Source organism: Diuraphis noxia, unplaced genomic scaffold, assembly GCF_037042655.1.
Source record: "Diuraphis noxia isolate RWA-SAM2 unplaced genomic scaffold, SU_Dnox_SAM2 contig0002, whole genome shotgun sequence".
Lineage (NCBI taxonomy): Eukaryota > Metazoa > Arthropoda > Insecta > Hemiptera > Aphididae > Diuraphis > Diuraphis noxia.
Genome location: NW_028301712.1, coordinates 78771451 through 78799038, shown reverse-complemented (window position 1 = coordinate 78799038; position 27588 = coordinate 78771451). Strand labels below are relative to the sequence as shown.

Sequence of the window (27588 nt, the reverse complement as noted above, 5' to 3'; positions counted from 1 at the left end):
TTAGTAGGAATGCTCGTCGAGTAGAGAAAAATTTCAATTATGAATAATAGTATCATATATTGTACCAGATTTGGAATTCAGTTAAATAATTATACTGCGCAACATCTGATCGTTATTCGATTATATTAATATAATAATTAGGCAAACGTACTAGCTGCGGCAACCGAACAGTATGACGTACACTCTACATGTCGTATATTATATTATACGACGATTCTGAATCCGTGGTTTCCATACTTAATTTAATTTAAAACGAAATATACAATCATCCAATAGCTGATAATGTTTTAGTAATCACAATAATATAATGTTAATATTATGATACACTTCACTATAATATGTTCAAACTTACATTACTAAAACAGTATTATATACACATATATAAACGCATGCATACAACGCTTGATAAATAGTGATGGTTGCCGTACGAATTACAGTAGACGATTTAACTACTTTAATGACAGTAAGACAAATTATGATAATAATAATTATAATAACTGCAATTGTGGTATGATAAAGAAACTATATGACTTTGATAACCTCTTGCGTTCTCAACATAGACGTTTTAATATTATTGATCTCAAATAATAGCGGTGCAGATATGAACTCGTTTATTACTATTATAATATTTTGTTCTGTATAAAATAAACTCAAATGATGTTGGCGACCACGGCAATGCAAGTCGGCGCGTCCGTAAAAACGTTAACATAATAATCATTATTTCACTGCACGGTGGTACAAAATGTGTATAATGCGCGTAGAAAGATCCAAAACGAAATGTTATTTAACAATTAAATTACCGTTTCAGCAGGGGCATATTTAGATTTTTTCTTTTGGGGGGTGGGGGGCTGTGGTATTTTCTTCAACTGAAATTCCCAATTCAGCCTATATGAGTTAGAAAATTTACATCTGATAGGACATAAGAAGCAGACTTCATAAACAATTCATGTATTTCGGGGGGGGGGGCGGAAGCCCCCCTTAGCCCCCTCCCATAAATACGCCCCTGCGTTTCAGTATCATAATAACACTACTTATTGTTTTAAAATCATTATGATGCATTTTAATAATGCTCTTAAACAGTGTTGGTCCTGTTGTTCTTATGAATTATTTTTCTGAAACCGTTACGGTGCTAATTAATTAGTACAACTGACTTATACAATTTATAGTGAAATTGAAACTTGTCCTATTCTAATTGATTCGCCACTAGAAGGACACCGTGACGTAATTATATACGATTTTTTTCCATATCCATAACATAAGTATATAGTTAATAATAACGTGGGTGACCTTTATAGTTTATAGTGTTGAAATGTTGAAAGACCTATTAATATCATATTGATTGTTGGCAGCTATAAATGATATACAAGCAAATAACGGAATATTTAAACGAAAAGTAAAATACCAATTTATAGTTTAAATTATATTTCCAAAGAAAGATTTGAGGGCTGATTGACATTAATCTAATAAGCGCGATAAAAAAAAAAAAAAAAACCAAAAGTCATTAAAGTGAATCTGGTTGAAAATAATAATCTGCACATTTTATTATAATTACAGCCTTTAAAGATACGTTATAAATATAATATAATAAACCGAATACGATTGAAACTATATACGTCTTATCCTTACAAAATATTAAACGTTTAAAAACCTTATGCGTCGTGTAAGCTTAATAATTATTATAATTACTTCTATTAACATATATAGTCGATAAGTTATTATCGCCCAATTTCGGTATGTTGAACATAAACGTTGAGCGAATGTCCGATAAATGAAAAACACATTAAACGTATACTTGGTACACTATTTATTTTTTTATTTTTTTTCATGATCCTGTGGTTATGTTAATCGCTGGCACTTAGGTAATCCCTCGTGTGACTGTGTAGGTGGGTGGCCGGGTGGGCGAGTAGGTACGGTTTAAACGCAATTTACATTTTGCGAGGCAAAAACGAGATAAATTCCCCGGTTACACCTTTTTTTCTTTATTTTATTTTTTTTTGAGGAGGGATTGCAGGAAAGGTTTTTTTGGACCAGTGCCCGCATTTGTCAGTTTACTGCAGATTTCGCTTTCAATTTGCTTCCAAAGCGCTCATAATACGTACAACGAGAAACCGCGGTAGTATCTAACTGGCCTTTTTCTGGCCGTTAAGCACGCTGTTGTTTTCCCGGCCACCACCGGCCTATCCGTTGGCTGGTGCCCAGTAAAATCCTTCATTCCTCGACACCACCCACACCTAAAACCACCTCATCGCTGGTACCCGGTACCGTTCCACCGACACTTGCCCACTATATAGTTGTGGTAGTAGTTGTACGAGTTGTGGAGGGGTTCGAGGTTGCGCGGGGATTTCATCTCGATCGTTTTTCTCAAACGACCACGACAAAAATCAAAAATCAAAATCATTTTCGATTTCCTGCTACACGCATTGCTCGACGTTCATTGCGCATACATTGCACGCATAGAATAACATCGTTTAATATGCATATTGTTGATTTATCATCGAGCATGGGTTTGCTCGTGTGTGTATAAAACGCACGACAAGATATTATTTTGTAACGCATATCAATAGAAATTTGTGATACTTTTGTATATCTTGTTAAATTAACGGGCCTCGGCCTAATGTTTCGAGTGCTCATATATAATATATCCTAACCTAACCGTTATAACGCAGTGTGTAAACTAAAAATGACTGTACCGACTTCTGAACTGAAATAGTTATAAATTCGACGATTTCTAGTTAAAATTTCGGGATTAATTTAATTATTATCGTTGTGTGCCTATTAATTGTGTGTTTCTTGCATTCACGAACACTGTTTAATTATCCAGCAGTTCATTTTGGGTTGCTTGGTTGATAGGTATGTAACAATAGTAATATAATACTGAGCCAAAAATATAACATAGGTACGTCAAAATGATGTGGATAATTGAATCCCCAAAAGTCCATTTCCACATTTGGTAACAATACAGCAGAGGGTTGTAACATAATTTATACAGCATAGCTTTTTGAAATGTATATCGTTTGTAATGACTATTATATTGTTGAGTCATTAAATAAAGACATCTCTTGCTTGACGGTATTACTTTATTTAACTACAGTAATTATGCGTTATTAAAATTCGATCTCAATAGCAAACATTTTATTTATAACAAAATTATTAAACGTCTTTAATATTCATAAATAGTTCGATTTTTTATTTTCGTAAAATAAGATTTTTATTTTACCTATTGTAGGCGCAGATTTTGGAACGAATGTTTAACAGGATAATGCGAAGATTATGTGTTTTATCTTATAGTTAGGTATAAATATTGTATTCTTCTGTTAAAATGTATCAAATTCCATACATTTATCAATTGTTCATTATAAACATAATTTCAGTTCGATATTTTTATTTTATAAATTATTTAATAAATTGCAGATTATGAATTATACCAACTTAATATTTATAATATATTAAAAATTATATTTTATCTCATTTAAAAGGCAAAAAAAATCAACTAAGTTCAAATTTCATGTATAAAACAATTGTTATCTGAATGGTTTATACTGTTTAGAGAAATTTAAGTAACTATATTATTTTGTTCTTAAAAAAATTAAAAAAAAAAAAATGTTTTAAAAGACCTTTGCTAATATGTGTTGTAAGAAGTCACTATACCAGCGCACCTTATAGTTAATTAAATATAATAATATACTCAATTGTCTATATCATACCTAAATATTTTGTTTAGATAGGTAGTAGACTAGATTTTGGAAAGATGAGCTTGTGGTCAAGTAACCAACTCTGTAGTTGTTAATGCCACTTACTTGCTTGTTGAATAGTGAACACCTAGGTGATAGATACATAATTTACTCGGATCAACAGTGATATTGATATGAATGGTCATTACTCATTATTTATTAGTTTATTACTCATGGGAATTCAGAGTCCAACACAAATTCTAGGATGTTCATTGACTAAATATTTCACAGCTATATGAGTCTGCGATGTAAGCCGTAAGACCGTTGTAAGCTTCAGTTGTACTGTATTTAACCTATAACTACTAAAATTTATACCATCAATTTATTGTGCAACATATTAAATTGTTTATTATTTTGTGTTGATTATTATCTGTTGGTAATTAATTTTTTATAAAAAGTTTTTAAATATAAATTTAAATTAGTAAGTTAGAAATGTTTAAGTATAAAATACTATTTTTATCGTATGAGAAACAATTTACAAGTTATTATAAGCATATTATATTATGTACTAATACATGTAATATGTATTTATTAATAAATAGGTACTTATATAATGTTTATTTATTCATGTCACAATAAGATAACTGCTTATTAGGGTGCGTATTTATGACGATTCTAATAATCAATTTCCTATTCATCAACGTCAGTAGACGTCATCGTTTGAAACTATAAATAAACTATAGAGAATAAAATATAAATTATAATATTAATAATGAAGTGATGTCTCAATAACGATTAATTTATTATAATGTTGGTTAGTTAAATATATTTTATAATTTACAGGTTCTTTTGATAATCATAGAAAATTATAAATTTTCGTAAGAATTTATTGCCAAATGCTATACACAAAATAATAATAATTATCTTATTTAATAAAATAGCTAATAATATTTGAATCGAATTAAACCGAAAAATTCTTAACTACTATAAGTAGAAAACGAGCTTAGGTAAGTTACATTCCAATATTTTCAAAGATTAAAAGTAGGTTCCAGTTCAAGAACCGGTTATTTCAATTTCAGTTCTAAGTCCTAAATTCTTTTTCTATTAGAATATTATATTCGAAGAATAATAATAGTCGTTCCATTAACTAAAGTAATAACTTGACATTAATATTAAAATGAGCTCACGGATTTGTATAAAAAAATTGTATGTCTTCAAACTTATTATTTTTAATGATAGTTTAGTTTCCAGGGAATTGTAGCTTTAATCATTGAAGTAAGGTTAATAATTTACTTATAGAATATCCCAATAGCAAAGTATTGCTAGTAATTTAAAAAAAAAAATTAAATCATCTGTTTGGACATTTGACAATGATTGTGAAATCTACAATAGTTTCTGTTTAATTCAAATATATATTAATTGATCGGGCGAAGCAAAATGTATGACTTAACAATGATGTGACAATTGCCAGTTGAATTTTAAACGAATATGCGTGTCGTACAATTTTATCCACAAAAAAAGTATGAAAATATTCAATTTTTTTCATTAAAACTGTGATTGAAATTTTTGAATCTTTCCTAATTAAATATAATTGTAACTTTGTGTTGGGCTTTTGTTATATTTTATATTAACTCTACCAGCTGACATACCAATTAAATATTAATAAACTATTTCATTATTTTAGTCACTGGAATATTTTTAGCTAAGTTTGTTTTGTACTTCAAAGTAATAATATTAATAATATATTATATTCTGTATAGGTACAATATAACCTGTCATAATATATTTTTTTTAATTTTAAATTAGGCGTAAAATATAGCGAAATGTTTTTATTTTTTTATAAATTATGATTTTATTTTTTAAATATTATGACATACATTTACTTATCTGGATCCAATAAATGCTAATAAAATATGTTAACTGTGATGGTACGTCTGATAAATTTTAAACATACTACTTCAACATTTTACTTTTATAAGTATGATTATTGTTATTCATTTTCAATTTTTTTTGTGTATATGCAATTATAGAAAAGGTCACAATTGTTTTTTCGTCGATAACTATCAGTTTTGACCAACTTTTTTTGAATTTAAAAATAATAGAAGTTGTTAGAGAAATGTTTTAAAATTAAATGTATTCTGTAAACATGTTTTAATTGTATTAAACCGAGTTAGGCATGAGTGAATTGAATTATTATTGAACGTCCTTTAATCTTATTATTCTTTGAAGACCCAAACAATTTCCTTGGTTACAAATTTTAAATTTTGTTAAAATATATTTCCTGCAGTTATAATGCTACGGGAGCTTGTGTATTGATGTTACAATACGTTCAGTAATTAATTATTAATTGAATTAAAATGAGTTAATGTTTTTCGCCATAATTGAATTACATTATATGTAGACAGGTACAACAATAATAATGTACCGGGACAAAGAATAGTTTCCCGAGGTACAAATATTTAGTTGGACAAATTGGCATTTATATTTTTTATTGTTCGTTTAGACTCTAAACTTTAGAGTGTTTAGACCACGAGTGATAAGAATTTATATAATGAGTTCGATGGCGCACACAGACAAGTGCTACACATGGCATACTTGGATAAATGGGTAAGACATAAAACTTGTAATTTCCAATCAACCAATTGCGTGCGTACAATATAGAAAGGACATAGTAGTTATAATACCTTGTACCTATGATTAATTCATATTTACTTAATAACTAATAAGTATCTATATAGTAAACCATTATTTTCACACATATTATGTTTGCAAACATCAATCGCGAGGGTGTAATTGAATGATTTTAGTACAATAATCATAATTATATTGCCTGCAACAGAAAAATCATCTTCATTGTTAAGTATACGCATAAATATATCCAAAATGTCATTTGTAACGTGTGTAAATTTCTCCCTGGGAAATAACGTCGAAAATCTAGCCTATACTATAGTGCAGGGTTGGCCACTAACCTTAATTTTGAGAGTCGCAAATTTATGAAGCTATTTCGAACTGAGCCACATTGTTAAGATAGGTATACTTGTAAAATAAAAACACATTTTTAATTTTATAACAAATAAAGGAACATTTCTTTTTCACACTACACAGAGCATTATTGTTCAGGCAGGTACACATTAAGAAATAAGATTTTACTTTTGTGCTTTTTATATTATATGAATTAATTTTACTCTAAGCTCGGTGTCAAGAGCCACACGAGACTCACTCGGGAGCCATATGCGGCTCGCGAGCCTCGTTGAGGTCACCCCTGTTATAATGGCTATACGTTTTATATATAAGTGTTTGTCACTGTCATTTGTATAATTATATTACATTATAGACCAGGGGTGGCCAACTTGAGGCTCACGTTATAGTCGTATGCGGTTCACGTATTATTAAAGAAAAAATCAAAAAAACCAATATTTACTTATTATCGATAAAATACACGATACAACAATAAAATTTATTTTTTAACATTTTGGCTCTTGATGTCATTGTATTTATCCATATGACACGTGGAAATATCCATGTTGGTCACCCCTGTTATATGGACGATCGTTTTAAGACACGGTTTTCTGCCACATATCGTTAGAAAATTGCAACGATAACTTTATAAATTGGTGCTATTTTTACCTATATCGTGAATGAGTATGGTGACGGATCTACAAGGTTAACGGATGGAAAGGGTTTTGATTGGTAAAGTAGAATTTGTCTCTCTGGACAACTTTATTATCACTCTTTACCAAAGTTATGTTTTTTTTTTTATCTTTTAGTATATTTTCTTAACATCGATGGAATATTAACGAAATACTATTGGCTCTATATTTTTAAAACTGCATCGTTCATCTTGAGGATCTCGAATATCAGTTTTAAAAATTATATAGCGTCGTCGCGTCGATGTTTTTTCATTTTATAATATACTTAATAACTTTGTTATATTTTTATAGAGTTGTTGAAATTGATTCGTAACGCCATTTTCAATCCTATAACATCACGTTTGTTTATGTTATATTCTCTAATAGCACTAATGGTACATGTAATAAAATTACTATGCATAACATATTATAAGTTAACCTATATATGGACTAAATATCATCAGTGGCGTAATTTGGCCATGTTTGTGGGGGGGGGGGGATAAAATATTTTAACATTTTACCTATACGGCTATACCCCCCTCCCATAAAAAAAAATAAAAAGTATTTATTATAAGCACCTTTCAGACTTCAGAGTAATATATTTATGTACACATGAGACATGGAATAAATTCCGATTAAGTGTACAAATCGATAAGTTATTTATAGTTCAATAGGACTACAGAAAAATATTAGGATAGGATAAGATAGGACTGATATGACAATATTCTTTCGATCGTCGTCGATCCATGATAAAATAATACTTTACTGCTCGGTGGTTTATTTTTGTACCACTACACAATGCATAAACAAACTCGAAACTTACACAAAACATATTTATATTGCAATGGTGATACTTATAAACTTGCGTGGCTGCATTTAAAACGAACTGGGTATGAAGTATTCATGTACAACTAGCATAAAGGATTTTTTTTTTTTGTATTATTTCTATAAAGTATAAAATATAGGCTATTTATAATAATATTAATTCGCCGAGGTATTTGATTTCAATATATACATTTATATACAAAAAAAAAAAAAAAATAATAATATTAGATAATGAAGTACATAGGTATGTAGTTAATCAATCTTAAAAAAAAAGGTCATGGGGAGGATACGACACCCAAATCCCCCCCGTAATTACGCCACTGCATATCATAAGTAAACGTGATCTATTGATATTAAATTATCATATGAGGGTGATGATTTTTCGTCTTGACGCGCATCTCAAGAACCGTAACCGTCCGTTCTCGGAAGTCTTATGATGACATCGCAATAGGAACAGACCATACGAAATTAAAATAATATATTACATAATATAATAATAATATGTGACAGCGTGCCAACCTACGCGACGGAGGAGTATAATATGTAGGTATACATTGATATGAATAATTCGTGCAACAGCTAATATCATGACAATATTATTATCAACATAATATAGCAATTTTTTTTTTTTATTTAAATTTTAAATAATCTGCCAGCATGACGACGGCCGTGGCAATGACGTCGGTCGGATACGGAATCAATCGATAAAATATACGCATAAGGATAATATATGCGTACGGGTCCTGTGCGGAGATGATGACCGCCACGATCGCATATATTGTGACATAATATTGTAATTTTACTATATTATTGTTTCGACGGTTGTGTTATAGATAAGCCGGATTAATTATTACGATTATCAATATTATTATTATCAGCTATACCTATATAATACATGATAATGATATGTATACACGTTGTCATCTTCACGGCGTGTTTCGGCGGAAAACAATATTCATGCTGTTATATTATGATGTACAGCCGCAGTTTAGCAGCTGCAGTGTTTAATAATAATAATAATATAATATTCATATAATATATGCCAACGTTGTCGATGATCATTATTATTATTGGCCGCGTAATCCGTCTCCGTTCCAAATATTTTGCACAGTTTTATAATAATAACTTTAAAATAACGGCGTTGTACGCGTTTTCTCAAGAAAATCACATAATAAACTTTATATCAACTCTAATTCAAATTAAATAAATAGTCTCATTTCTCTCGTTTACGAACCGCCTATTGCGATTAAACCGTTCGTTTTGACGACGTTAAACACGAGATCATGACAACCGATATACCTATACATCTAATACATTTTGCGGCCTTTCTGAACCGGTTTGGTTTAGCTATGCAGTCGTAAAGTGACCATACTATTAATTACGAATTAAATTATACGTGATAAACAATTGTAGTTTAACAGTAAGGAAAAGCCTCCAAATTTTTTATGTTTTTAAAGACGTTTTAGTTAAAAAGTTTATATTTAGATCCACGCCAATTCATTATAATATACTACTTGTCTCATGCCTATTATTATTGTAAACTGCAGTTGTTCGTGTGCACTCGATGACGCTCGTTATACAAAAACCGTTATTATTTACAAGTTTATACCTATTAAATTTTTAGTATATGATTTCTCAAACGGGACGAAAACATTCTGTTTGAAGTTAAACAAGTGAACGAGGAGGGTAGATGTCGTATGGTGCCAAAAATGGTACGATGAGGATGCTATATGCCTAACAACTCAGTGTTGTCCATATCTATATATACAAATGACTTTGGCGTCGTCATCGTATTTACAATAAGTATTGCGTGCGAGACGATTCGTACCTCTCTTCCGCGGCGTGTTCGGCGACGGGACGACCGCGGCCATGGTAGCCGGCGAACCGCCATTCTGGTGCTGTCTGGCCGGTGACGATCGAGAACCCTCGTCGATCTGCTGCTGGTGCTGTACCGGCAGTGGCGGCATAGCTGCAGCACAGACCGGTTCGTCGGCACTGGCGGCGGCGGCACCGTCGGTGGCGCCCGGATTGTCGGACATGTCACGCGCGCGTACACCCTACACGACACGACTACGACGGCGGCGGATAAACGCCAGCGATTAGAACGTGAATCGCGGTAGGGGGTGGATACAAAACGTGCTCGATTCCGGTTTTATTCTATTGGTATATTATATATAATATACCATACACACACGTGGACGTATAATATGATAGGAGCACGCCTGATCGATGGTTATATTATTATCAGTGTGTCATATGGATTGCCATTAACGGCGGGTGTTTACGGTATCAATCGGCGTTTCGGCGCGCTCGGCGGTGTCTCGTCGACGAGACGACGACGGTGACGGCGGCGATGGGTCGCGGGCGTCTGTGTGTCGCGCACCGCACGGCCAGACTGCGTATTCGTTTATCATCAACACCACGCGCGGCGGCGGCGGCGGCGGCGGCGGCGGCGTCGGCGGCAGCGGACGCTGGGTAAGCGCGCAGCACACGCTCTGCCTCCGCCCCACTCCCTCGATCACGGTGGTCCCTTCGCCATCGCCCGGCGGTCCGCTCTCCACCGCTATACCCGGCCAGCGCCGCGCCGCCGTTCGACGCTCGCCGCGTTCGCTCTCTCGCGGCCCAGGCGCGCCGTAGCGAGGCTGCGGAAAGCGCGCGCTTCGCCCCCGTCATAAAGGTTTCGGGGCCGCTGTTCGATAATTCCGAGCACCCCTCAGCCACCGCCCGCCAGCCTGCCGACGCATCCCGTCCACCGCCCGGCCGCTACGCCCGCCGCCGCCACCAACACCACCACCACCACCGCCGCCGTAGTCGGAGTCGTTGTAGTCGGAGTCGGAGTCGTCGGAGCCGTAGTCGTCGTCGTCGTCGTCGTCGTTGTCGTCGTAGTCGTCGTCGTCGTCATCGTCGGTCCCCGGACGCCGTCGACCGGACTACGGCCGGGGGTGTGAGTGAATGGTCGTCGGGACGGTGCGGAGACCTTTTGCACGGGAGGTGGTGTCGGCTGCGGCGGCGGCGGCGATGGTGGCGGTACCAAAACGCACCACGCCCGCTCTCGTGCACAGCATCCGCCTCCTCACCCCCTCCCAACACACAAACCGCGGTACACACACGCATGTAGACGTATTATAGTGCATACAACCGTCCGTCGCGTGCTCAACGACGCTGCCACTACCACTACCATGGTATGTGCGCTCGCTAGTGTGTGTGTGTGCGTGGTGATTTCGGTATACATTGTCGACAATGGCCGTGGTGGTGTTAGAGGGGGGGGGGCACCACCGACTGACCCCGATGCGTGTTGTTCTTCTCGCGCGCGCTGCCGCCACCGACTAAAAGACGACGACTGGCGAGGGATCATTTTGTTTATTTTTTTTCCTCTTCGCGCGAGGCAAACGCCTACCTGGTTTTCTAGCGAGTCGAACGTAGTTGTTTTTCGTCCCACCTCCAATCGTATCGTTATTGCGGCACGTTACATGTATTATTATTGTTATAAAAATTATATACCACTTAAATTTGTATTATCATGTCCAATGAAGACGATTTAAAAAATATCATAATTTAGTGTAGACAACGTGTGCCGACGACTCGTCTACCTGCAACCCTACCCCCAAATTTCGTGATTTCTCATGAAATAATACGTGACAGCCATGCGGGAGATTTTCCCGGAAATAATTTCCCGGGATTCTGGCGGTGCTACGTATCAACGTCACGCCACTCGATAGTCATGACACGTGTCTATATAGACTACTGATCGACGAAGATTTATAATAATTGATAGTCATCTGTAATACTGTATAGATATATCGACAAACGAAAATCAAAACTTTCGATTGACATAGTTTCCCCCGAGTCGTTAACAGCAGTAATCGGTCCGATTTAAGTCTCTTTAGGTATAGGTATAGTTATTATACGACCGTTTATAAAATATATCCATTCGTTATCGACGGCAAATTGGCGATTAAAACCATATTATTCCGTCGTACCTATTTACGTATTTCATGCCAGTCTTTTCAAAACCATCATTCTCCAGTCATCAATAACTCTGCAATTTTATTTCCTCACAATATTTTTATTTCGATTCTACCTTCCAGCTTTTACAATCTCTGACACCTTATAGTGGCCAGTGGTGTTTTCCCTCGAGTTCGACGTGTATACCATTATCTTGATCGGTAATCATCGCCAGTCCATTTCAACCGTTTCATTGCTATATCGTTTCTTACAATTTTTTTTCCCAGCGCAATGGGAATCTTTCGCACTCCTCATTTATACTCCCCAGACATCTGTACCATATTAAATATATAAGTACATAAATCTAGTGCCAATACGTAAACAATGGAATCGTACCTTTTTATTTTTATTTTAAGCTTACGAAAAATTGACGGACATCTACTGTCATCGTGTACGTTTCTAATTTTGTACATTACCTATCATAAAAATAACAAACGTGTAGGATATACATAAATCTAGTGTAGTGTATAAAACTTATACTTTCGTGTAGAAGTTTAGACTGAATTATGCCTAGCTAGGTCATCGCCAAAGTTCTCCGAACGCCTTATAATCCTGTCCAGTTTGGAGCAGTTTTATAACTGCATTAAAATAGAGCTATATCTCGGAAGTCGTTAAGTCTCCTGTATGTACTTTTTCGTTTATTAAACATAACGAATTATTTTGTATTCTCATTGTGCGCAATGTCCACTCGTCACAATAGTTTCGGTTGCAATAGGTTTACTGTTTGTAAAATTAAACCGTTCATTTTGTATAATAACATAATGAAGAAAAATTATCCATTTGGTTCAGTTTAATCTCTGGAACTACTTTATATCGAGTTTAAACATTGTTTTACCATCAGAGAGCTACACTATCCCATGTATCTATTGGCTATATTTTATCTTGAAAAGTGGCTCTAATTTTTTTATTGCAAATTTTAGATTTTTTTTTGTAGAAAATAAGATAATAATAATAAATATAAATATATTTTTGCTTATTAAAGGGTTACTATTGGTTACCTATGAAATTTAGTATGGACGAATTAGAAATTAGCAATTTGTTATTAGGTAGGTACCTAACAATTTTAAAAACTGTTTCACCTTTATTATAAAACTAAAAATTCGAGAAAATGTTATGATTGAATATCATTTTAGCACTGTATTTATATAAAATATACAGTCATATAGACTGTGTTGAAAATATTTAATGGAGATTAAAATAGGGTAAATCTATCAAAATTTTTGAACATGACTAGTCGGATATTAAACGACGAATTAAAGACAAATTTTGAATCATATTATTATAGAGCTGATATTTTTAACGGGTAACGGAGTGCACGGAGTTCAGCTAGTTTTCTATAAAAGCATATGTTTTATAGCCATAGAATAGATATTTGCACGATCATATTTGTCACACACTTTCTCATATAACTTTTGTCATTGTAATAATTATAATAATATGATATAGTAGATTATTTCAATCCTGACATAATATTGTTATAAATCAATTAAATGTTCGACTTTTGTGGTAGTTCGTGCGGCATCTTTGCGACTATATTATTGCTACCTATAATATTATATTGCCATATCGCAATATAGATCAGAGATTTTATTTATCATGCGTATTGTTCAGACGTGTTTACTGTTTCAGTAACGCCAAATTTGAAAACTTATGGTATTCGATTAGGCAGCATAACATAGTTAATTACTGGAGATATTTCATTATTAATGGACACATAAATCACGTTTACAAATCGGGGACTATTATTAGCATTGGGGCTGCGTGTAATTTTTCTCGATACTCGTTTAAAATAATCTGCACTCACATGTTGTAAACATACATTACAAACTTAAGAAAAAATAATTATTTTTCGACTGTTGTTTTCCGACGTATATTACTCGACGGAATTTTATGCACGCGTTTCCGCATTTACCTATATGTATACGCGTATATTTTCCGTCCGTTTATAAATCGTTATTTTAGCAAATATGATTTCATCCGTCGAGGATTTATTGTAATACCGCGTATTTCATATTTTTTCTGAAATTCTATCTACAGAATTACGAAATTGAGATAATAATATTTTTAAATTATTGCGTTCGCTCGGACTAATGGATTACCAGAGGTTTCTGAACATTTAAATTATATTTTATTGCATTTCTGTTGTTGTTGGTTTTCGTATTTTGACGTTAACACGACTTTTTTTCTGGTAACAATATTTTATTCATTAACTAAAATTATTATACATTATAAAAACAGACAATTTATCTTATACACAGCTTTTGCAATTTCATAAAATTTCAACGCATAAATCAAACAAAGCAAATATTATGTTGGACGTTCCGTATAATATGTTATGTATGATAAATATATTATTAATTATATATATTTATTTTTCACTTATTTATATACGTCCTACGGTAACAGTTACGATTATTGGCGTTTCTAATAAATTATATACGTTTGATGTCTGACGTATAAAAATATTTTAAATATTATGATACATCACGATCTCTTATTTATGCGAATTTCATTTGATAATAAGAGCTATTTAAGGGCACCTAATGGCTAAGGAAGAACCACCCTCGTGCGAAGTCTACGGTGTCCAAATATCAGTGAAACACATCATAACAGAATGCCTAAAATATTAGCAAGAACGACAAAACACCGGATTGGATACGACCCTCGACATCGCATTGGGACCCAATGCTGTGGAGAACAATAAAATTATAGTTTTTTTTGAAGTCAACAGGCCTCTATAACTTAATTTAATAATTTGCAATTGTTTTTCTCCTTTTTTTCTTTCTTTTTTTATATAAATACTAAGAAACTATACTTTTACGCCAAATACCTCTTAAAAAAAAATGTTTAAAATCTTAAATCTTGTAATCTTGTATAATTTATTGTAATAATGGCCATGTAGCTGCCGAGTTTATTGATCAATAAAAAAAAAGAGCTATTTAAGAGTGACATAGCGCGTTGTTCGGCGTTTATTTCAGATCACAAACGTACCTATTCTGACTGCCAGTAGCTAGTTCCTTGATGGGTGACCACCCAATTTCTTGGTGGTTAATTCTTGTCACACATATATGTGTTCGAACCAACCGAATCAACAGTGCCAACCGTTCTAACCGTATGAACCATAATAATCGTAACTACTACAATAGCTAATGACCATATTTGCAGGGTTCTGAAGAATATGTCATTATATTATAATATTATTAATGGCTATTGACTAACATAAAAAGATTATAAACGTGGAACGAACAGGGGCGGCTCCAGAGACCAAGTTGGGGGGGGGCTTAATTATAGTTTTCACAAAACTTTATAACAAAAAAAAAAACTTATAGGTTCTTCTTAATATACATAATATAGATAGCAGGTACATGATAGTCGATAGTATAATACGATTAGTTTTTTTAGTAATTTTTTTTTTAACAATATAGGTACAATTTTTTAGAAATACGAGCTTCTGGTGGTCTGGGGGGGGGGGGGCTCGGCCCCTAGGCCCCCCCTGGGAACGAAGTTTGAGTATATCAAACGATTTAAAATATCTACATATTCTTTATCGCTTGATTAAAATTATTTTCCACTTGAAAAATGTTATTTTTTCTAAAAACAAACTTGATATAAAATAATATTGAATTTTTTGACATTTCCAATTTTTATTTTATTTCCTTAGACCTTCGAGATATTTAGAGTACACGAACCTTACTTGAAATTTTTTCCCACAATATTTTATAATAATTGTGCACACACGATGACTCATGAGTATTATTTAAATACTAAGGTAATGTAGTAATAGGAAGAACTTTTCTAGTAAAAATTGGAAATCATGCACGTAGATTGTTCTCTATAGAGGGCAATTTCTTGATTTTCTCGATCAAATATACATAAGAAATTGAGTCTTAATGTTTATTTTATTTGAACTCAAATGTTATACTATTTATTAATACTTTAAGATCCGGAAAATTATAATTTATAGCTCAGAGGTAAATTTGCTCATTTCTGCAATAGTGCAGCAGTTCTGTTTAATAACGATTGCCTGGCACGTATAGTATAGTATTTGTATTTTTTCCACTTTTCTCTAAAATTATTTAATGTAATGGCACCATGATGGCAGTTATAAATTTTAAAAATACAGCACGAATCTAAAACACTCGCCTAAATGGCTTAAAGTACTTAGATCCCGAAACTAGTGACCTATTTCACGTACGAAGTTTTTATTGTCTGATTTTGAACGCTTATTATTTTTTCATTGAGCTCATTGAAGGTATAGTGTTATACCTTCGAACAATAACAGTATACATCACGTTTTAAGTATAAATATACCATATATCCAAAAAAACACCGTACAATTCTATAACTTCGTTACTTATATATTACTCAGTACCCAGCATATATTTTTAAATTATGTTTTTCGGGACACGACTTTTAACTATTGGATCATAAATTTCCCAAAACTTACTTAAAATTTGTTAACTCTTGTATTTTTAACATGCGCAACTTCACTTTTTCAATGTACCATTTTTTTAGTAGACACACGGTGAACTATTTTTTTAAAATATTTTACTAGTTAGATATTAAATGCTATTTGGTTTTAAATTAAGTTACTTACTATTAAAAATGCTTTTCATGGTGTAGTAAAATTTTAAGTTGATAAAATGCAAATTGTAAAAATATGAAAGGTCTCGTGTATATTTTTAATTTTGCCATCGATCATTCTAAAGTGTGATGGGTTGTCGTACATTTCCTTTGTTAAAACCTAATAAACACGTTAATCGATCATAATCTGTTTTAAAAATTGAAATCTGTTCAACCGAAATCCTACAGTTTTGGTCTAAATATTACTTTTTTAATCTACTTGTATCTCCTTTTATATATTTTTATATTTCTAAAATGTAACTGTCGATAACTATTATATATCCATAACATTACATGTTGTCGTGGAAACCGTGTGGTTGAATAAGAAGTTTCAATGTTTTGAACATTATATAAGAAGAACAAAATATATGCGCGTAACTTAATACCAAATTTTCGGTCAGTATTTTGTTGAGTATACATGAAATACCTAAGCACAATAGACGCTATTGTATATTTAAGACGCACACTAACCCGACCAATTTTATACAGTCACCGCGGTACAGCAAATTAATTATAACTTGTATGGTATGGAGTGGATAAAATAACATAATATATATTACAATACATACATATACAATGTATGTAATATAGTGTATGCGACAGGTATTGTACTCGCGTATATTGAAAAATATATACATAGAAAAATACCAATCATTATATATTTTCATAACTATAATGTAGAGGCATACCTTCACATATTTTATACATTATATTATATTGTTGTCTCTCGTATGTATAAGACCGAGGCCATGTTATTCCGGGCCAGTCAAGTCAGGCCAATCAACGCTCTATCGCGAATCGTCAAACGCCTCTCTCGTCTATCCATCGCCATAAGATATGCCTAACCATATGCTTTCCACGTCACTATATATATTAATATATATATCCGTCAAAACCCAATACACTATACCCCACCCATAACCTTGACCATCATTTTCCAGTTCTTAACCCCGCCTGTACGGTATCAACCAACATATTATATCCCCTTTCTCTCGTATCCCTATAATTTAAATAATTTCCATTATTATATTATTTATTATCTATGTCCGTTTTCTAGGTTCCACGACGTCACGTTCATATAATGATCATAATATATATGCCAGCTGGCCATTCACTGCAGCAACTTTCTGCGCACGTCTGCAGATCCAGATTATATTTTATATCGACTTATACGGAGCACCCGTTACTCGTTCGTCGCAAGAATTCCTTTTTCCGACATCATACCTATATATATATATATATATATATATATATATATATATATAAGCAAAACTATAACTGTAACTTTGCCTTGTTCGCGTTCGTATAGGTTTTCATCTACAGCGGAGAAGTTTTTTTTTCCCAACAAACTGCAATGACGTACAATATTCTCATCCGGTATGGTTGACACGACCCCACAACAATACCACTATGCAACGCTATACGTATCCGACTAGTATATTATGGCAGAGTTGAATTTAAGTTTTTCTCGGTGATATTATTTAGACTTGTTGGATGTGACACGAACAGAAAATAGCACTTATTACCGGTTGATACACCCAATGGCCAAACCCGTGGCTATTTGTTAATAACAAAATATAATATCTTCTTGAAAGACATTGTTAAGAGTTCAATTATTATTATGGATACTGTTGAAATGTTTTTAATCGCTTTATCTTATTTTATTATTTCAAAGTTTAAATCAAAATCTTTTTACTTAATCCGCTTAGTTCAAATAATATAAGCATACTCGTATATATATATATATATATACCGGGTGATTCTTTTATCATTGAACACTCATTATTTCAAAAATTATTAATGTTTTTGAAAATATTATTTTACATAGTTTCAAGTTGTTAAAAAATCAACGTTTTTATTAAAAAAATGATTTTTTAAAAAACATTTTTCATCCTTATAATTCTTTAAGTTTTTTACTTTTTTGAATGACAACATAGAGTTTTAATTTCATATTCTAAAGCAGAATATTTTTCTAAGTATTTTGATTCATAAAAATCGAATTTAGGACGATTAGTTTATGAGTTATAAGTATTTAAAGTTTAGACAAGCGGAGTAGTGGACAAACATTTTTCGGGGTAACTCCGTACCACTCTACTCTGCCAATCTAAACTTTAAATACTTATAACTCATGAACTACTCGTCCTAAATTCAATTTTTATGAATCAAAATACTTAGAAAAATATTCTGCTTTGGAATGTGAAATTAAAATGCTATGTTGTCATTCAAAAAAGTAAAAAACTTAAAAAATGATAAGAATAAAAAATTTTTTTTAATAAAAACGTTGGTTTTTGAATAACTTGAAACTATGTAAGAAAATATTTTCAAAAACATTAATAATTTTTGAAATAATGAGTGTTCAATGATAAAAGAATCAACCGGTATATATTTGTATACAATGAATACGAAATTTATTAAATCGATTTAATTAAATATATTGCATATTCATTAGGTAGATAGGAAATTTTTTTTATACTAATTTCGTTTAAAAACATATTATTTATTATACTATAATATCAGGCATCAGTATAGATATCTATACGAACAACATAAATCAAACAACTATAATAAATTATATAGACTGTAAGTTTTATTTATCAAGGTTTACTTTAAGCTTATAAGTAATAATAACAACTTAAAAGTATTAATTAATAATTAAACAGTATGTACACGGTTTAATTTACAATAAACATAGCCATAAATATTACGAAAATTTTAAATGTTCTTTTTGTTATTCAGTTTTAATTTTAATTACATTTTTAAATGCTGCATTATGAATAACATTTTATAGCATACAATAAAAACAATTATTTGGTTAAATTTTAATTTACGACAGTAAGAAATAGTTTTCAACAGGTTAAGTAGTTTTTGAAGTAGGTTTCATGAAATAATATTACTTGAATTTGCACAACATGGCATTTCTTTCAATGAAAATTCCACTTAGCACTTTACATTATTTACAAATTTAAGTAAAATGCCAACTGAAATTTCCCTGTAATCGATAATACTTATTTTTGTGTTCTCCTAACAATTTCCTCTAACCTCTGTAACTACTTACGTTATAAGCTCGTTCACCGGTATTTAATTGGCGAATAAAATTTTTACCACCTCGTAAATTCTAACTGCCTTTGGGTCGAACGAGTTTGCGCAATCCAATTTTTATTCTTATTTTCTCGTAAATGAGTTCAACTAAGGCAAGTAAACTCATTATTCTCATTCTTATAATAATATTATATTCATCAGTCAATATTCATCGGTCGTCGAGAGAACTTCTGTCAATTTATTATACAGTGCCGAAATGGGATCTATACTAGACATCAATTATCTCAAGAGTACAAGTTTAGGCGATTTTCTACCTAAGTATTTGAAACCATACACCCATAGTTTACCTTTTTAAATAAATATCGGGCGATGATTTACTGGCGTACAAAAATGACACTGTGACAGTTCTTAGTGGTTTACAAAAAAAATTGCTTTATACGTCTATTTTATTTGATTGCACTGTTAAATATAACACATAATACATGAATTACGTCATGCTAACAATTGTAATCAATGATTACTAATCATGAATATTAACAAAACAAAAACCATCAAGTGGATGTATACACTGTATACACAGTACACAAATGGATACAAATGTTCTCACGCACTTATCATATACTATAATATCTTAAAGTTAATTTAAAGTTATGGCAAATAAGTTGGTTTCGGATGAAGTGAAATGGGTTTAAAATTACTTCGACTTATGGGTATGTGATAAATTATGGAAGGAGAACTAAATGCACATTCGTAAATTCGCTAAGTTAATAATAATAGCTATCACATAAAAACGACTACAAGGGGTGCTGTTCTGCAGACGCCGTTTTTCTTCGAGTGTGCATATCGGTGTGATGTGCGGAATATTTATGTTGCTATATTTATATTTGAGGACTTGAGTTGTAAAGTCATGAAACTTTTAAATAGCGCTTTAAAACACAATCAAAATTTAGGACGATTATATTATAACAATCAGAACACTCTTACAGAAACCTATTCAGATGAACACTTTTATTCTTTTGTTTCGAAATTCACCAACTAACTACTATTATATTGTTATTAGGGCCTCGATTTAAATGCACTTAAAATCATACAAATATACTCTAAAAATAGCCAAAAATGTCCTTAAAAAATGCATTTTACCTCAAAAAAAGACCTTAAAAATGCCATTTATACAATTTTTTATTTTTATTTGGGTTTTACTATTAAAATATATTTATAACTTAATTGAAAAAAAAAAAATTGGAAAAATTGACTTGATGCTGCTACGATGTTGACATGCATATGTTTTAAGGCAATATTATTCATTCTAAACAAAGATACTAAAATATATATTAATAAATATGCTAAATTTGTATAGTATTATATAATTTATATATTGAATTAATATGCATTAAAAACCATAAAAATGACTCAATAATGCTAAAACTACTCTTAAAACATAAAAACGATGAAATATGCAAAAAAAAGCAAAATAAAATGTTTAGCTTTGAAACATTCGTTACATGAAACGAATTTTATACTTGGAAAGCATTGTCTATGACCAATCAAAAAAAGATGCACTTTACATTGAAATCCGGGCCCTAATTATTATACATCTACTTTACTCGTAGCTTTTGTTTATTAATAATTTTATTAAAGACTTATTATAGGTATTATCTATTTATGTGGGACTTTATTAAAAATTAAAAAAAAATATGTGCTTATGAGAATCTGAAGTGAAGGTAGGCAGGTATATTATACTAGGCATGCGTTAAGTAAAATTTTACATTTTATCATGAATAAAAAATGGTGGTGGATAATCATTATTGGTTGTACTACATAGTAATATGTACATTTTTTTTTTGTCTGTAAACTTGAATCAATTTAAACATTTTAAAAATATTCCTTATAAGTAGTTTAACATTTTTGACTCAATAATATGCAGCAATATTTCATTGTTACCAAAATTATTACAATTGCAATCATTGAGAGTACGGTTAGGTAATGATCGGTCATTTATAATGCTTTTGATGTATACGATATGACCAATTATGATAATGTTGGTAATTTCGTTAACTATAGATGATGTTATCGTCATAAACATATTTTATAGACTAGGTACATCACTTATTTTTATTGATGCTCTTCAAACAACTTAAATAGTATCAGGTTGTCATAATAATAATATACCAGGTCTATTTTATGCAAATCGAGTACCTAAATATATTAGTTAAATAAGATTAAATATATTTATTGAAATTTCAAAAATATCAGTTACTCCAGAGTATATTATTACACGATATGCATAATTGGGTATATAGTAAAATAGTGTTAAGTGCAACTTTAATTTGTTTAATATTCGTGCACCATAGATAATTTTTGTGTGATCTTCTTGATGGAAATATAGGTACTAACATATATTGTAATAATAAATCACAAATAATCATTATTATAAATAATTTAGTGAGCCCCAGACTTTTAATTTTTCAAAATTTTTTTAAAATGTCAATTAATGTATAATTAGAATTAGTTATTAAGATTAATTTGTTATTAAATACTTTTTTAGGTAAGAAAGCTCGTATAAAACTCCAATAAATTCAAATTTATCAAAGTCTTGGTCATTGACATTAGATATATCATTTTCAAGTGAGATAATATTTCAGAAAAACAAGGCTTTTTCAAGGGATAGATATCTTATTAGTTATTACCATTTTTTATGCTTGAATGGTTTGATGCACACTGCTTACATTCATATAATTTAAATAAATTGTTTAGATTTTATAATTACCAGATAGTTTCTAAAATTAATGTATCAGGAAATGCATTGAGTTCACCTAAAATATTTTAGATTTTGAACAAGGAACTTTCCAATAATCCAATAATAATCCATTCGTCATTCAAAACATTGTTTGCAGAATTTTAAATGTATTAATATTTTAGATTACTATACTCAAAAAAATGTTTTTTATAGAGTGGGTGGTTCAGGTGGTTCAGCCATCAAGTATCCTATAGGTATATGATGAATAATAATTCATGCTTAAATTTGTGTTGGCTTTTTTAATTTAAAACACTATACTGTGGTATAGGAAATTAGAAAAAAATGAATAATTCAACAAAAAATAAATCAGCATACATAGTAGTGTACAAAGAACATAATCTATAAGGAATATAGGGTTGAAAATGTATTTTTTAATATTTTCCCTTACAAAATTATCAGATATGACGTATCTTATGAGTTGTAAGAGCTACATTTTTATAAATGTCAATTCTATTGTATTTTTTAAATTATCTTTTAACCGTTGAAATAAGTTATGATTAGTTTTAATTTTTGATTTATTAATTATTGGTCCAGAGTTTAGGACGTTAAGTTAGCAACATTAGTTTATAACAGTTTATAATGTAATAAATTATACAATTTCGTTTTACATAGCGTATATTCCACAACTATTGTAATAAATTTAATATTTTTTACGTGAAAAATAGCTTTTATTTTAATTTTTAATATTATAATATTGTGTATTTTCTGATCGATTTAAATAGGCAAAAAACAATGCATTTCGTATGGTATTTATAAATGCATTTTTTTATTATGATACAACTATCAAAATTATATTATGTTCGTTCCAGTATTATCGATGGTATGGATACTCGAGTCGTTCTTAAGCTGTGCATTATGTATGTATGTATGTATAATGTATAGTGTATACCCTTAAAATATATAGATGGCGGGTTTCTCTCTAAGTCCCACCAGGTCAATCGGTGAAACAAAACACACAAACACACACACACCTACACACGCTCAATTAATACTGATATTATGGATACGTCATTAGTTTATTTTTATCTGTTATTTTTAACAGTGAAGAGTTTGGGTTTGGTACTTATTGAAGATAGGGGTATAATATTCAAACAAAACAGAGGAAATCGATGCGAAGTAAAATATTCTCGGAAATTCTTTTGATTACTCGAGCAATTTTCAGAACGCATCGCATAATATACGGTTCTCGTGCGGTTGAAAAAGCACATATTTTTTCCCCTCTTTGCGGGTATTCCACTTTTACCAACGGACTTCGTCCCACTTCAACGTGCAGACCGGACGGCCTTCCGGTACCATAAACGTTTTTCTACAAACCGTTAATGACGTTCATACGATTCGGCTGGGCACCCTATTCTAATACAGTAAAGCTTGCGCAGTGTTGGGCGTTAAGTAGTCAACACAAAAAATTCGAAAAATAATAATAATAAAGAATTCATATAGGTAACCTACAACAATTTAATTTTAAACAATGACATTAATTATGTTAACGAATGTCAGTGCACTGTACACGAAAGCAAAATATGTATTGCACTGTTTAAATAGTATGTCTTTGAGATGTTTTGTTTATGAAAATAATCCTATATAATTGCTTTGTTTAATTCAAAAAGTTAGAATAAAAAGCGTTATGGACAATATACGCCAACAATAATAATGTAAGTATTTATTTATTTAAATTACATATGGACATAAGTCCAATTATATATTATAGCCTAAACAATGTAGTATTCTAATAAAGTATTTTTTGTTAAACGTTAAAATTAACAATATATATTAAAAAGTATAAGAAAGTATTGATAAAGATAATTATTTAAATATATGTCATGTATACAACATGTACAAATGTATAAATATACATTCGGGATATAAACATATATTATTATAATATTTGTATGTATATTCAATTAAAACAGTGTTTAGAACTTTAAAACAACCTTAATTAGACAAAAATGATAGACTTGCAAAATTGTATAGCTAATTTTAACAATATATTGTGCTCCGGTTCATATAATTGTACCTAATCATTTGTAATTTCGAAAAGTATTAACGTTCACATTACTCCCTTAGACCTTAGTCCGATCACCTATGCCTTAAAATCTAAACACTAAATCTTATTAATTATTACTCGTTTTAAATTAGATTCTTATCCATCGAAATTCTTATTGAAAATAAAATAAAAAAACCATGTTATTATACAAAAAAGTAAAACACTTAAAGATGGTGAAAATTAAAAAATAGTAAAAAAAATTGCTTTCTTAAAGATTTCAAACATTTTTAAAAACGTTAATACTTTTTGATATAACGAGTGTTTACTGTTGAAAGAATCACTCAGTATAAATCTAACCCACGGGTTTTGTTTAAAATAGTTTAATTAGTTTTTTGTTTGCACAATAATTTCCATAAACGATTATTAATACCGGAGATGAGTATATTTAACGCAATATCTACATAAATTTTAGTTAGTAACAATACCTCCCGAGCCATATGCTTGAATTAAATATTTATTTCTAGTCACTAGAGAGGCTATATGTAGGTAGATATAATTATACACCCAACAGATCCTTTTGGAACAATTTTTTTTCGAAAAATTATGATTATTAAAAACATGATGTTACAAGTTAAAAGTATAAAATTATATCGTAAAACATCAATACTCTGATAATAATATTATATTTTCAGATTAATTAAGTTTAGTATTACGAGTTTTCTTTAACGCGAGCTTATGAAAGTATACAGGGTGATTTTTTAAGCATGCTCGCCCCATTTTTATGCTTAAATTATGCATATATTCAAATTTTGATTTTTGGAATATTTAAGTGTAGTTAAAGGCGATATTTTTGAGTACTTAGATTTTCCACAACTTTTAAGGAGTATCCTGTAGCAATACCAACTTTGGTTTTTCAAATGACAACCTATATGTTTTAAAGCAAAATGTGATTCAGATAATTTTTCTGAAAATTTTGACATATTGCAATCAAAATTCGAACGAAAACTTCCAGAGTTATTCTACTTGAAATACTAAGGAATAAGGATAAAAGTCTAATACTTAAATGCCTACGTTGTAAATGGATACGATAATTATAATTCGGTATACAATATAAAAATAAAATATTTGTTAATAATCACTACTTATTACTAAATGGCCAAATATTGCATCTGACAATTTTCAAAAGAAAAGAAAATATGAATAAAATAATATCCTTTTTATTTTATCCATGTTACCTATACCTTATAGGCAACGTTAATATTTGTATAGCATAGGTATACCTACTTATAATAAAATACCAAACAATAGTGTACAATAGCACAAATGCGAAATATGTACGTGTATCCATTTACAACGTAGGCATTTAAGTATTAGACTTTTATCCTTATTCCTTAGTATTTCAAGTAGAATAACTCTGGAAGTTTTCGTTCGAATTTTGATTGCAATATGTCAAAATTTTCAGAAAAATTATCTGAATCACATTTTGCTTTAAAACATATAGGTTGTCATTTGAAAAACCAAAGTTGGTATTGCTACAGGATACTCCTTAAAAGTTGTGGAAAATCTAAGTACTCAAAAATATCGCCTTTAACTACACTTAAATATTCCAAAAATCAAAATTTGAATATATGCATAATTTAAGCATAAAAATGGGGCGAGCATGCTTAAAAAATCACCCTGTATAATTTAAGGTTGTTAATATTACTTATGAAATCATATTACCAGGAAAGGTAGTGGTTAATTATGTAGTTTAATATTTATTATTATGTTGTGTGTTTTGATTGTTATCATTTAGATCAAATTCAGAGTTCAACGATTTATATTCTTACGTAAATATATTTTAATATACACAACCATAATGTATTACATTTAATACATTAATTTTATTATAATATGTTTTGTTCGTTAATTATTTTTGAATGTTTTATTGATGCAAATAATTTATTTGAATATCAAAATAATGATATTAAAAGCAATCATTCAACAAGCACATCATTTTTTTACCAACTGCAACAATGAAAATGACATATTATATTATAGTATTATACAGTATACACAACGCTACAGCAATACTTAAAACTTCAAAAAGTTTAACAGTTCCATTATCGAAGTAAGTTCTTGTGGGGAATATCAAAATGTATAGGTACTTACCAAATATCTACTGAATAAAGTTTGAAAATTATTCAACACTGAATTTGATGCGTTATCGTGATATTAGATAAATTGTTTTGAGAATTGGATTAAATAACATCCAGCAAGTATAAATTTGTTTACAAACTTCTATACAATTATGATTTACTGTCTACTAGATGTATATGTATTCTGTATATTATATTACTTTTGATTTATAAGCAAAACGAGATAAGGATTATACAATTGTACGTACCTACACGAAACATTGCAACGGGTGAGTTAACGATTTATAAACACCAACAAGTTTTATCAAACTGTTAATTGATATTGTATTTTACATAAATCACTATTACTTATTTATTTATTTCATAACTATCAACCAAGGTATACGTGTGGTTATAGTAAGTTATAAGTTAATACGTTGTAACATAATTAATTGTTAGGTGGACAATTTGAATTCGTAAACGCATAAGAACGATAACGTGAGTATTATATTGAATTATATTAAAAGGTGGTTAATCATGTTGTATTTTTGATTGAAATACATTCAGATTGAAAAACATTCATTGTTCACATTGTCATCCATAAATGCACCATTTTTTTTCTTAAAGCTCATGAAGAATTGACTTGCGTTATCATCCTAAATAAGAATCCTTTAAATGATGAACGAATATAATAAATTAAAGAATTTAGTATCATTAGATTATTAGAAAGGAATATTAATAGTTTTACAATGGAAAGAAGCACTTTTAAATAATTGTAACGATGTATAAACTTTCATTCAGCATCATTAATGTACAAAAATTTAACAGAAATTAAGACTAAACTTATGTTATAATAATTCACAATAAAAGTATAATTGTATTATGCGAAAACATTGAC

At 30.8% G+C, this 27588-nt stretch overlaps 1 protein-coding gene across 4 annotated transcripts in view; it reads right to left on the bottom strand.

Moving 5' to 3' along the window:
- Positions 1–27588, bottom strand: part of kcc (solute carrier family 12 member kcc) — a 286527-nt gene that overhangs the window by 49342 nt on the left and 209597 nt on the right. For 2 of the 4 annotated variants that reach the window (XM_015518051.2, XM_015518052.2), the window contains exon 1: positions 9954–10526. The exons of the other annotated variants lie outside the window; for them this stretch is intronic. In XM_015518051.2, coding sequence (XP_015373537.2) covers positions 9954–10164 — 211 coding nt within the window. In that variant the 5' untranslated portion in view covers positions 10165–10526. Of the gene's footprint in view, positions 1–9953; positions 10527–27588 lie in introns of those variants that run through there. 4 annotated transcript variants of the gene reach the window in all.